The 12,259-nt window shown below is 45.8% G+C and overlaps 1 protein-coding gene across 1 annotated transcript; it reads left to right on the top strand.

Annotated features, from left to right (window-relative positions):
• The first annotated feature begins 406 nt into the window (after positions 1-406).
• Positions 407-11,553, top strand: LOC310891992 (zinc finger CCCH domain-containing protein 11A-like). Its single transcript, XM_083854185.1, has 11 exons — positions 407-573; positions 1,356-1,479; positions 1,924-2,127; positions 2,656-2,775; positions 3,284-3,364; positions 3,781-3,891; positions 4,630-4,692; positions 5,836-6,222; positions 7,338-7,507; positions 7,924-7,985; positions 8,763-11,553. Exons 3-11 carry the CDS (start codon positions 2,040-2,042, stop codon positions 9,022-9,024), a joined length of 1,344 nt encoding a protein of 447 aa, XP_083710311.1. The 5' UTR covers positions 407-573; positions 1,356-1,479; positions 1,924-2,039; the 3' UTR covers positions 9,025-11,553.
• Positions 11,554-12,259: the final 706 nt, after the last annotated feature.

Raw genomic sequence — 12,259 nt, 5'->3', positions numbered from 1 at the left:
TCATTATTTTTCACTTGTTGGTACTTTCTTTAGGGTTACTTTTAAAAAGAAGATTTCACTGATCACAAGCCAGTGGAAGACTTTCAGCCCAAGCAAGGGTGAAGACAGCTCTCTCCAAGAGCAGAGGAAGTCCCTGTGGAGAGAACCCGAGCTTGTTATCAGAACTTGTCGGCATGTCTAAACAAGGAGACGATTGCTACTTCTATTTCTATTCTACCTGTACCAAGGTATGGCTGGGTTTCTTTTGCTTTGCTTTGCTTTGTTTTTTTTTTGGTTTTTTTTTTTTTTTCATTTTTTTCAGGAAGGGGTAGAGTAGGAGGAGGAGGCACACTGGTCTTTGGTTAACGTGATAACCAGATAGATTCTGAATTCAATTGTAGCAACCTGAAGCAGTAGCATGGACGTTTTTGAGGCTGTTCTATATTTTCCTTGTTGGTTTCCTTTTGGTTACAGGGAGACAACTGTTCCTTCCGCCACTGTGAAGCTGCTCTGGGGAACGAGACAGTCTGCACGCTGTGGCAGGAGGGTCGTTGTTTCAGGAATGTCTGCCGATTCAGACACATGGAAATCGATGTGAGTGCCTAAAGATGTGTTCTCAAAATAAATCAACAAAAGCATTTTTCAGTGCTGTAGGTGTGCTGATTGTGCTTTTGCAGGATAGAGTCCTTTGCTTTGGAATTACACTGGTTTCTGTTAGCAGGGGAGGGGGTGGGAGGAAGGAGAGGGAAATAAAATCAATGCCTTAGGTATGTCTTAGCAAGATTTTCTTTTATTAGACGCCGACAGTATTTTCTCAACAGATGCAGAATAACCGCTAACTAGACTGCTAAAACCTGCTGGAGCAGGGGGGTAATAAACAGGCTGTACTAGCCTCCTGAGAGCAGGCTTGATAATGATCTATCAGGTCTCTTGTGTCCCGGAGTCCTTCAGATAATGCTGTTCTAGCTGCCTGGGCTAGGAAGCAGTGGGGAAAGTTAAAGGTGCAGAAGAACGAAGTCTCCGAGAAGTAGTTCTGGATAGAGTTAACGTAGGCAATTTAAGATGTTCTTTTTCCCTCTGAATAATCCTAGTATAATCCTAGGTGTATTAGTTTAACCCACCCTAAACTGATGTCTGAGAGTGCCTGTCTTCTCAAACTGAATGATGACAAGGCTAAACGTGCATAGTGGTTACAGCTTCTGCAAACTTTGTGAATATGCCCGGAAATACTATACTTCCGTGATAAACTGACCTTTGGAATGATGTTTCAGCACTGTATTGTGACAGCCCTATCGCTGTCGTGACCTGGAACTGTGCATCTCTTTGCAAACCTTAGGTGCATGTTATCACGAGCTTGTCTTTCTTTCTGTCTTCAGAAAAAGCGCGCTGAGATTCCCTGCTACTGGGAGAAGCAGCCAGTAGGCTGTCAGAAAGCCAACTGTGCTTTTCATCACGCAAAGGGACGTTACATCGATGGCGTCTTCTTACCACCAAGCAAGAGTGAGTTTAGGTCCTTTTTCTTTAAGTATTGAAGAATTAATTTTGCATATTACTTAGTGGGTGCCAATAGTGTAGGAGACATCAGGTAACCGTTCATTTGTGAGTGCAGGAAAAGGTCTGCAGTCCTAGGTGGTCAGCTAAACCGAGTGTACTGCTGCTGTACTGCTGGTATTTGTTTTCTGCTTTCATGCTCAGCTTCTCTCTGCTTTGTGTGATATTTGCCTTGCAGTTTGCTTTCTGTTGTTTCGTCTTCTGCTGGGTGGTAGGGAGATGTGTTGTTGTTTGAAGGCAAGTCATTGTTCACGGTGTAAACAGTGGCGGGATGGGCAAAAGGAGATGCTGCATTCATTGCCTGTGCAGGTTATCTGCCTTAGCTACCATCTTCGTGCATTGTGGTCAAAGTTTTAAACTGCCATATTACTGATGATCCTCCTCTTCCTCTAGCTACACTGCCAAGTCCGCCTGAGTCCGCGGACGATGATTTGAAAGTGGCTCAGATGTCACTGCAGCAAAACAAACTTTCTGTCCAGTCCAATCCCTCTCCATAGCTAAGGCGGGTGATGAAAGTGGAAAACTCGGAAAATGTCCCAAGCCCTACACACCCTCCAGTTGTAATCAATGCTGCAGATGATGATGAAGATGATGATGGTGAGCATGGTTTGGTTCTTGGAAGGAATTTGTGCTGTAAATGATTGTGTAAGTCTTTGGTTCTTGGAAGGAATTTGTGCTGTAAATGAATGTATAAATCACAGATGACCTGAGGTCTGACTAGCGATAGGGCAGGCAGTCCGCTCAGGTCACTGGTGGCTTTGTCTGGCAGTCAGTGGACAGAACCTGAAATGTTGGAGGAAAGCTTAGAACCACTCTTGGCTTTAGCTGGTCTGTTGTGTAAAGCTCTATGTGAAACTAGGAAGGAAATTCCTTTTTTTTTGTCTGAAGAGTAATATGTTGTGTAGTAGTTAAAGCTGCAGAGAGAATCTAGAGTCCTAGATGTTTTGTCCTAGGGTAGTCTACTTACGAGTTCATCAGGTCAGTGTAGCTGTATTAAAAAAAAAAAAAAAAACAAAAAAAAAACCAACTTTTTTATAGGAACCATGGACTGAAGTGTCATTGCATGAGCTACATAATCACGAACAATCTGGCCTATGCATAACTGAATAGATTTTTCCCCTTCAGACCAGCTTTCTGCGGAAGGAGAAGAAACTAAAACTCCCGTCCAGCAACCAGCTGAGGAAGGCCAAAATGGATTACGGATGATTTCCACTCGGAAAGCCAGTGCTACTACTGCTAAACAAGGTATTCCAGCACCTGTAGTAGGATAAATCGGAAGGAGAACTTGACAATTAACTCAAAAGCAATGTGGCGTAAAAACACAACAGAATGTAGGGGTGCTGAATGGACTCGGTTATTTCCATGATCTCATTTCTCCCTGATACCATCATGTGCCCATTGGGTCAGAAAGTTGAACTCCTTTTCTTTCCTTTTGGAGAACAAAACAGGGTCACAGCATGGAGTTTAAATGGCTGCACGTGCAGCCTGGCAACCACTGTTGAAAGCCATATCTAACGATAGAGGGATCTAATATCACGTAAATGGATTAAAATTAAAACTACAGTTTTTACCCTGAAGGGTGAAAGGAGGGGCAAAATGCCATTGATTCTATGGTTGTTTCACTTGTGAGGAGTGTTGACAGGCTTTATTCTAAATACTTCTGAAAGTTCCTGAGCACTAAGAAGCCTGAGGATCTGTGGTCCTCAGTGAGTGCCTCTAAGCCTTAGTCTCATTAACTGTTTTCTGTTTTCAGAGGACGGTCTGAATTTTGGAATAAAAACACTTGAAGAAATCAAATTGCAGAAAATGAAGGAAAAAACTAAGAGACACGGTGGTGAGTTAATATTCCCTGCTTCCTTACCCTGTTCACCTTCATCGTGTGTGATGATTTTTCTTTCAAAAAAAAACTCTTCCAGTAATACCGGGTAGCTGGCTATGCTTTGGTGAATCCAACTATTTTGCCAAAGAAGTGAAATTTGATTGGCTTCAGAATGGCAGGTGATGGTGGCTGGGAGCTGCTTGAGGGATAGACTTCCATGTTTAGCTGGGGGCATCGAGCAACCTGATTCTCAGCCAGCTGGTATTCTAGATGGGAATTCCAAGGGCAACCAGAGGCAAAGTAGTCACCTCTCTTATTTGCATGCTCTGGTCACTGTATGTTTGACAGTAATGAATAATTAAAGTTTTTTGTTCTTCGTGATAGTTTTTTCTGTTTGGTAAACTTCCTTATGTTTTGCTTGCTCTGAGCAGAAGGTCCTTCAAGATCTTCTCTTCCTCCCGTCCATTCTATGATTTTTCCTGCTCCGGAAAAGGAAAATGTCCGGACAGTGGTGAGAACTGTGACACTGTCTACAGAGGAAGGTAATAATTCATGCTTTTGTTTTGATTTCATTACTCCTAAACTGGAAGGTTAAGCAAGAAGGAAGGCAATTCACCCCTGTTAGCCTCCTGGTGCTGCCGCCTTCTGTTCAAAACATGCTTTTATGCTGAAAGTCCCTGGTTGTACTGGAAAGCTTTGGTGCTCAGGTTAAGTGCAGTAGCAGGAGAAAGAAAAAAATGTGTCAGTATGCAAATAGGGGGATAACTGAAAAACAGGAGAGTAACGAGAAGAAAGAGCTCTAGAGGACAGTGCTATGTAAGAAGCAATTTCTGAAGCTTTAAAGAGGCTGACAGTGGCACGTGTGGACAGTAGTGCGATAGGAGTCTGTGTATAAATTATATTGTTTAGAGTTGTGCAAATTCCTTTGAAAGGGAAAGAAGTGAAGAAGTACTTCTACTCATAGACATTCACCTTAGAAAGGAATATTTCTCAGCATTTGTACCTAATAATATTCTGCTTGCTTATGCAGCTCTGTTCTGCACAAAGTATAGCTGTCAAGCAGACTCAGATTCATTCTCGACTACATTCAGCTGGAATTTGAGGCAAACGCTGAGACTATGGATACTTTTTCTAAGTTAATTATAGTTGAAATATGAGTTTGTGTGGTTTAGCTGTCAAAACAGTGCCTTGCTGGGTTCTTTTTGGACATGGGCTAACAGTATACTATTTCTATTGGCTACTGGTTTCTATGAAATAGAAAAATTTTACTTTTGTTTTAGGGGAGGAACCTGTGGTTCGACTAGATCTTGCTGAGAAACAAGGAAAACGGAAAGCCTCCGTGGGTAAGAACTTTTTATGAGCTGTTATTTAGGTGCCGCCTTCTCTATATGACTGCATTGAAGAGTATTTTTGACGTATGAGAGGAAAATGCGTTGCAGTGGAGATCTGTGTTGACTGCAGAAATGGCAAAAAAACCATTTAGCAGCTGAAAGGCAATTTTATGAAAATATGCTTGAAAAATAGAAGCTTGTGGTTGACTGTTCTCAAATCTTCCTGCAAAGAAATGTTCTTAAAATATTCCTTGTTTTCTCCGTCTGAAGCTGATGTAAGCGCCCTTCCGGTGAAGCGCAGCCTTGCTGAAAGGCTGGGGAAGAAGGTGGAGGTTCCGGGAAATGCTGACAAAGCACCAAAGAGAGGTACAGCTACTAAACAGGCATCTGGATGTGATTCACGGGTTTTGTATTTAGGCTTTCTGTTTGTCCTTTTCCTGCGATGTTTCTTTTTGCATGTTGGCTGAGGTCTTAATCGCCGGGATTCAAAGTTACCTTTCCTGCCTTGTTTTCGAATGTGAACACAAAGTTGACGTTTATGCAGCCTCCCTAATTTGGTCTTTTTCTGTTTTGCAGTTCAAGTTCCCAAGTCTGTGAAGGAGAGGCTAGGATTACCTTCTCAACGGACTAGTACTGCGAAAGGTAACAACTGGCTATTAAATATACTTTCTCCTTCTTCCTTTCCGTGAACTTAGACCGTTTTCATACAGCCCTAAAAAGGAATTCAAATGAAAACAAAGAACTGATTCCTCTTGCTTGAGTGCTGAAGCTCTTCTGACAGCCACTATCAGAAATCTGGCTCTAGGTGTGTGTTTATTTTCCGCTTGTGCCTTGTCAAGGTTTTAAGCTGCTTCTGTGAACCATCATATACAATTAGAATAGAGCCACTGCCGGGAGCAGGAATTTGAAATGCAGTCTGAAAAAGTAATCAAGTAAACTAGCATTTCTGTGTAGCAGCTCTCTCTGGATAGGGCTGGTCTTCAAAATACAACAAGTGGCTCAGAGGAGGAGGAGAATGTTAGGCTATTGTCCTAAGATGCGTTATTGGGAACGCTCAGGCTTAGTTTTCCTTAGTACTGTGACAAATTTTGGAGACTTAAACTATTGTTGGACTCTCTTTAAATGTTGGTGCTTCTCATTTCTTGATGATGACAGGGAAGGCTGCTAAGCCAAAGGGAGAGATCCATGTGAAAACACTGGAGGAAATCCGTCGTGAGAGAGCTCTTCAGAGACGAGAATGTCAAGCCAAAGCCCAGGCTGAATGGCATGGTAAAACCAAAGATCCCAGCGCAGGGGCAAAAATTCAGGGTGAGCCCAAGAAGCAGAGCGTGCTCACTCTTTCCGGGCCCAGCAAAGTGCAGTCGAAGGAGCCGGCAGGTAAAGCCAAGCCAGAAGGAGAAGTGCGTGTTAAAACCCTGGAAGAAATAAAGCGTGAGAAAGCTCTGCGGATGCAGCAGAGTGGAGGAAATGTGCCAGCTCCCCCAGCACAACCTGGACCTGCCCCAGCCGGGCAGAAATCGTTATGGAACACAAAGCTATCAGGTAATAAGATGCTTTAATACCTGCCTCGGTGAGGTGCTTCCCATATTGAGCAAGTTCCGTTTGCTCAGGATCTGCTTTGCTTTTTCCTTCAATGCGGAGGATAAAAGAGTTTAAGGCTACAAAGTTCAAAGGCAAAGAAGGGCCAGAACGTGCAACCATGTCTGTTTTCGTTAATTACGTGATGGTATTCTGTATTTCCCACTAGAAAATTAACACACTGAGGGGCTTTTTAGTCTAATTTTGGTATTCTGTTTTTTTCTGCCATCTGTTTATGGTATGAAGTCCTCCCTGCGTTGAGTTCAAGTTCACCTTCCTCTTTGGCATGTGTTGCTTAACTTGACACGTGTATGTGTTTGTAAAGCATGCATCAGCGTCTTAATGTGGGGGGCCAGTTTCTGTCAAAAATGACAGAGGATCAAAGGCCTCGTTGTTAAGATTATATCAACTTTGTAAAATGAGATTGTGTGAGGGAGATAAGGAGGGCTTAAAGGCTGCATGCACTGCACATTGTAGCCTTTCTCTCTGTCTCATGGGACACGAGGAAATAAACACACAAAGAAAACAAGTACCCAGCTTTCTTTCGTTTCTTCTCCTGCCAGCCAGATGTTAGGTCAGGAATGGGAGACTAGAATATGACTCTACAAATTTGGATTTTGTAGAACAACTTAATAGATTTTGTGGGACATCACTGCAGGGGAGAGGAAGCTGGTACAACAGTTGCATACACTCTCTTGTCTTACTATACCTGCTGCTTTTCCTTTCCTAGAGGGAGCAAGACTTTAAATACAAAAGCTGTCAACATTTGTGAATCTTACTAGACTTCATACAACGTCTTAGAGTATTGCTTGCACTTGGGATCGCTCTGTGTCTGAGTTTCCCTCGTCCTGGATTATGATTTACTGTAGCTATTCAGTTCCTTTGTTCCTTTGTATGGATTGTTGGTAGACGGAGTTTACTATGTGGAAGATATTGCTGAGAATCCAGGCAATGGCAGTGTAATTCTGCTGGCCAAATACAGTTAACTGTGTAGACGGGCCGTGGAAATGAGGAAGAGAACGTGGATTTTTCATGAGGCAGAGCAAGACTGTATCAGTTCTCTCTTCCTTTTACTCTAGCCAACTTTAACATGTTTGCGAAGCCTTGGGATGGGAAAGTCGCTTCCCCCAAGAAGAAGGCACTGAAACGTAAGGCACCTGGCAGTTTTCCCTCTGCTGTAGCAGCTGTGAAGCCACGGACTGCCTCTGACGCTGACACAATGGGACCTCCAGCCAAAAGAGCAGCTATGGTAAGGACAGGGGCTAATGCAGAAATGGATCCCTTGTAAAATTTACACCCTCCTCTAGGAGAAAAGATGGAAAACTCAAAAGTTCTACAGGCTTTCTGTTTCCTTTTAAATCCAGTAGCTGCCTACAGAATTCTTGTAGTACCCTTCCATATTTATTAGATTAATGGCACTATTTACTTAGTCCTCTGTGATTCTGTGATTTCTCTGGTGTGGAGGATTTTGTCCATTAATGCTGTGTTCTTAAAAGACACAAGATCATTAGTAACCTCCAAGTGAATATTAACTTTCTTCAGGAGCACCTTGGTTTTGTATTTTGGCTAAGGCTCCGCAATGCCAGAGGAGAAGCAGCATGGAGGAAAAAGCTAGTAAGGAATCTTTTACCCATGAGTCCTAAATACTGTTTTGCTGCTTTCTAGGCTGTTCCAGCCACGCTGGAGCACGTCCCAGCCACCAGACTTGAAGAAAATCCCCAAAACAGGTGATGACCACAACTTGTTCTTTTTCTCAATCGGTGTATATCCCCAGTGAAACATAAGTTCTGTCACACGTGGGGAAAAAAGGAGGGTTCTGAGATAATTAAAGCCCAAATCCATCAGAGGAATAAGTCACGTGAAATGACTTTCTAGCAGCTAGCAGGAATGCTTAATTAGACTTACTTTCTTTAAATGCTGCAAGTCGGTACAGCTTTCCAGTGACTTCTTGCTCTGTCTGAATACCTAAATGAGGATGAGGTGAAGTTCTCCTACTTCCTCGTGAGGTGATAAATGATGAGTAGTGTCCTCTGCCTTTTGGTCCTCAAGAAAGCCACCCGAACAAACATACAAGGTGACAAGAGTGCAGGGAGAGCAGAGGGAAGTGATGGCTGCAGATCAGCTTCCTGTAGTGGGGAGCAAACTCTGCTGAGTGTGCCGTGGGAAAAATGACTAACTTAGCAAACAGATATTTGCAGATGGAGACTTCTTAACATTTTAACAGGAAAATTAAGCAAGGTGGCAAAGTGCCTCTTGCTACAAAAATTGAACCATCTTTGCTAGACTCCAGGTGCTCTGGCTTCACAGAGAAACCCCCAAACTGAAAAATGTACCTGCTAATATATTGGGCTCTAAATGTAGCCCTGGGTTAATTGAATAACAATCCCTAGGTAAGATTGAAGTGCAGGAGGGGTTGGCTACGGTTTCAAGAGCCGGTTTGCAGAAAAGGGATTTCCCGTTAAGAAATGGCATATACTGATTGTTCTCTTCCTTGCTCTGCCAAGACCTGAAGCACATCTTGGAAGCCAGGCAGAATCCGTGGAGCCAATGGAGTTCTCAAGCTCGACTTCAGCTTCTTCCCAGCTAGAAGAAGCAAGGACACGCCGGCTGAGTTCCACAGGCAACGCGCCCGTATCTGTAGACGAGGATTTAGAGACGCTACTTTGGGAACTCTCAGACGGCATACTGGAAGCCGAGCTCGACTTGGACCCAGGGAAGGATGAGGATGACCTCCTCCTTGAGCTTTCCAAGATGATTGATGATTGAACTGCATAGTCCTATTGTATATTAAAAAAAAAAAAAAAAAAACTCTTCTTCTTGTTGGATACCCCGAGGTGATCCTTTTTCTAACTGAGGCTTTGCAATGAGACTTAAAGCACAGTTGGAACTGGTAGAAATTGGCAGGATCTGCACTCAGTTGTCCTAAGTTTTCCTGCTGGTCAGAGTTAAGGTCTTGTGCATGGTTCCGTAACTATAGGTGGCTACCTTTGATATCAAGAGGACAAAGCACTTGTTTCTTTTGGCACAGAAAGATGTCCATCGGCACGCTGTGGTGGCTGTGAATTGACGTAGTGACGGAGCGATGCTCTGAAGGCTTAAACGGAAAGCTTCTTCCTTCCGCCCCCCTTGGCACAGCTCGATGTTGGGCACATTGTGAAGCCTGGGTGTTCTGATTTCTCGGACAGTTGATACCCAAATCCCGGAGTTACTATGTCAACTCTTGACTTTTATTTGTGTATGCCATTGTTTTGACTGTAATCTTTTCAGATGATGAAGCTGTAGGGGCGGGAGGGAGCAAAATAATTATTCTAGCGTTGTGGACCAAACATGCTGCCAGGAGTGGTGGTGGTGGGGTCAGCCCACCCGGCCTTACTTTCAATTATCAGGGATGATAAAATGGTGTGAAAAGCAGCAGCTCTGCGATACGGCTACGCTACCCCCACTCCCTTCTCTTGTGCTGTACCAAAGTTCCCCCAAGCTTTGGTTGGTGCTTTTTGCTGGTGACAGTAGGACTCCAGGGCGAGTAGTCGGGACTCTCCTGCAGTAACTGGGTCAATTAAGGGTTGGTTTAAGTGCCTCCTGGTTTTTAAAATTGCTCCCCTGAGCTGCTGGCTCTGCTGCCTGCTACAGCAAATGTTCGGGTGCCATCAGCGTCGCACTTGGGCGTGGGCACTGACCCTGCGGAGGAGAGCTGAGACTCGCGTGTATTGTGTACCCTGCCGCCAGTGATCGTTTTCCCCTAGCAGATCTATTTTGAATCATTTCCCTAAATTTTAGAGGAACTTTAGGCTCTTTGTGCTATGATTTGTGAAGCTGTAGGGGCCCTCAGGCATTTGCTGCTGGCAGAGGAAAACCGCTTGTCGAATTTGTTGTAAATACTTTCTGTTTGGACAACAACGCCTGTGTGTGTGTGTGTGTGCGTGTGTGTGTGTGCGCATGCGTGCTTTGACGACCCCCTGCGACGCCCCAGCTCCGCGAGGGAAGCTTTGAAGCGGCTCTGGGAAAACCTCTGCGGAAGAAACCGCTGCTAGTGACTTGCGGAAAAGGGACTCCACAATCAGTGAGATTGTAAAGTAGGTATGTTTATTCAGCGCTGGGCAGCACGGGAGGTCGTGGGCATGAAGATTGATGACTCTTCCTCGTCACCGCTAGTTGACCTCTTGTCTTTGCACAGACTCAGTTGCTCCTTGGCTCTTGTCCACCTGCAGGACCAGTTTCTCCCAGTTTCTTAAGACAGGCTCACTCTCTTATTAGGAGACTGACCTTGGTAAGGGGCCCAAGGCTTCTTGCTTTAGTTAATTGGCACAATGCACCATAGTTAGCAAAGACGCTAAGTAGCATCCTAGTTTAACGCCGTCAGCGCTCTATCTCTACTTGATAAGATTCTCCTAACTCCCTCTCTCACTGGAGCCCACGCAGCCCTCCGTCCTGCCGAAGGACTTCACGGGGACTTCTGCCGGCTCCGGGTGCCCGCACACAGACAGAAATGGCTTTGAGAGAAAACAATCAGGAGGAGGAGAGCTCAGAGACTGCGGCCGGCTTCGGCCACCTTCCCCTCGCTTTCCCTCTCCGTGTTCAAACCGAGCACTGTTCTGCCGTCAACCTTCGCTGCCTCTGCCCGCGGCGCTGGGCTTTCGCGTGTGCCATTGCTCCTCTACATATTTTATCCTTCCTTTTGTAAGGAATGGTCCAGCAATTCGTGTCACTAAGGGATTTGAAGGGTTAACATCGAGGCCCGGGTCTAGGTGATAAGAGAACAAAGGGGTTTTTAGGGAAAAGTGCTGACTACTGCAGGGGATGTTGCTAGAGTTTCTGAAATCCGGCGCAGAGGCTCCCAAACGAGGAGGAAGGGGGAGCTGAAGGACAATTGAAGGACAAAAGCCTGAGAGGAAGACAACCAGCATTCAGCCCGAGCAAGCCCCGAGAGACCACCAGAGACTGGTACGCAGGCGCCCCTGGGAGGGGTTTCGGATTCCGGAAACCAATTCTAATAACCCTGCCTCTTCTCGAAGTAGTAATGAATATGTATTAGCCTGGGAGCATCAAAACCAGCCGCCTTAAGTAACAGGTGTGCGTCCTGGGGGAGCAGAGACTCCCGGCGCACCCAGCGCTGCTTGCTTGCCTCTATTCGTTTAATAAATTGTAAACTTTGATTGTAATCCTATTTGGATTTATAACAGCCATTTATAACACTTTTTATATTTGTATTTTATTTAAGGCTGTCTTGCCCCCCTCCCCCCCCAGCCTCGCTGCTCGCCAATAAAGCTGGCGCAGGGGCTAAGGGATTTGAAGGGCCTGCTTGTACACCTAAGGGATTTGAGGGCCTGCTTGTACACCTTTGGGGACTGCCTCTTTTGGGGGGGGGGGAGGTGGGGGTGTTAGGAGCTGCTTGTATACTTTTTTAGGCATTCCTCTGAGAGGGGGTTGGGAGCTTCGTGTATACTGGGGGGGGAGGGCCTCCCTCGAGGTGGAAGGGGGGGGGGTTGGAGCGTTTCTACACTGTAGGGGCCTGCCTGTACACTTTTGGGGCCTGCCTTGGAGGGGTTGGGAACTGCTTGTACACCTTTGGGGCCTGCGTCTGCGCGGGGCGGGGGGGGTTGGGGGGTTGGAGCTGGTTTTAACCTTTCGGGCTTGCATCTGGAGGGGGTTGGGGCCTGCCTTTGGGGGGGTGGTTGTGAGCTGCTTGTATACTGTAGGGGCCTGCTTGTACACCTTTGGGGCCTGCGTCTGGGGGGGGGTGGGAGCTGCTTGTACACTGTTAGGGCCTGCCTTGGGGGAGGGGTTGGGGCATGTGCCTTGGGGGCATGGGGTTGGGAGCTGCTTCTACGCTGTAGGGGTCTGGGTCTTGGGGGGTTGGGGCTGTTTGTACACCTTTGGGGCGTGCCTCTGGGGAGGATGGGGAGTTGCTTGTACACCTTTGGGGCCTGTGTCTGGGGGGGGGTTGGGGCCTGTGCCGGGGGGGTTGGGAGCTGCTTGTACGCTCTAGGGTCCTCTGGCAGGC

The sequence above is a fragment of the Anser anser genome (assembly GCF_964211835.1).
Source record: "Anser anser genome assembly, contig: HAP1_SCAFFOLD_141, whole genome shotgun sequence".
Classification (NCBI taxonomy): Eukaryota; Metazoa; Chordata; class Aves; order Anseriformes; family Anatidae; genus Anser; species Anser anser.
The sequence above is the reverse complement of the archived record's forward strand: the minus strand, read 5'-3'. Positions and strand labels throughout refer to the sequence as shown.

Coding starts and splice junctions, on each gene's coding strand:
- LOC310891992 (XM_083854185.1), top strand. CDS start 2,040: ATGAAAGTGGAAAACTCGGAAAATGTCCCAAGCCCTACACACCCTCCA. Junction 4,693..5,835: donor AAAACGGAAAGCCTCCGTGG/GTAAGAACTTTT, acceptor TGATGATGACAG/GGAAGGCTGCTAAGCCAAAG. Junction 7,508..7,923: donor CAGCCAAAAGAGCAGCTATG/GTAAGGACAGGG, acceptor GCTGCTTTCTAG/GCTGTTCCAGCCACGCTGGA.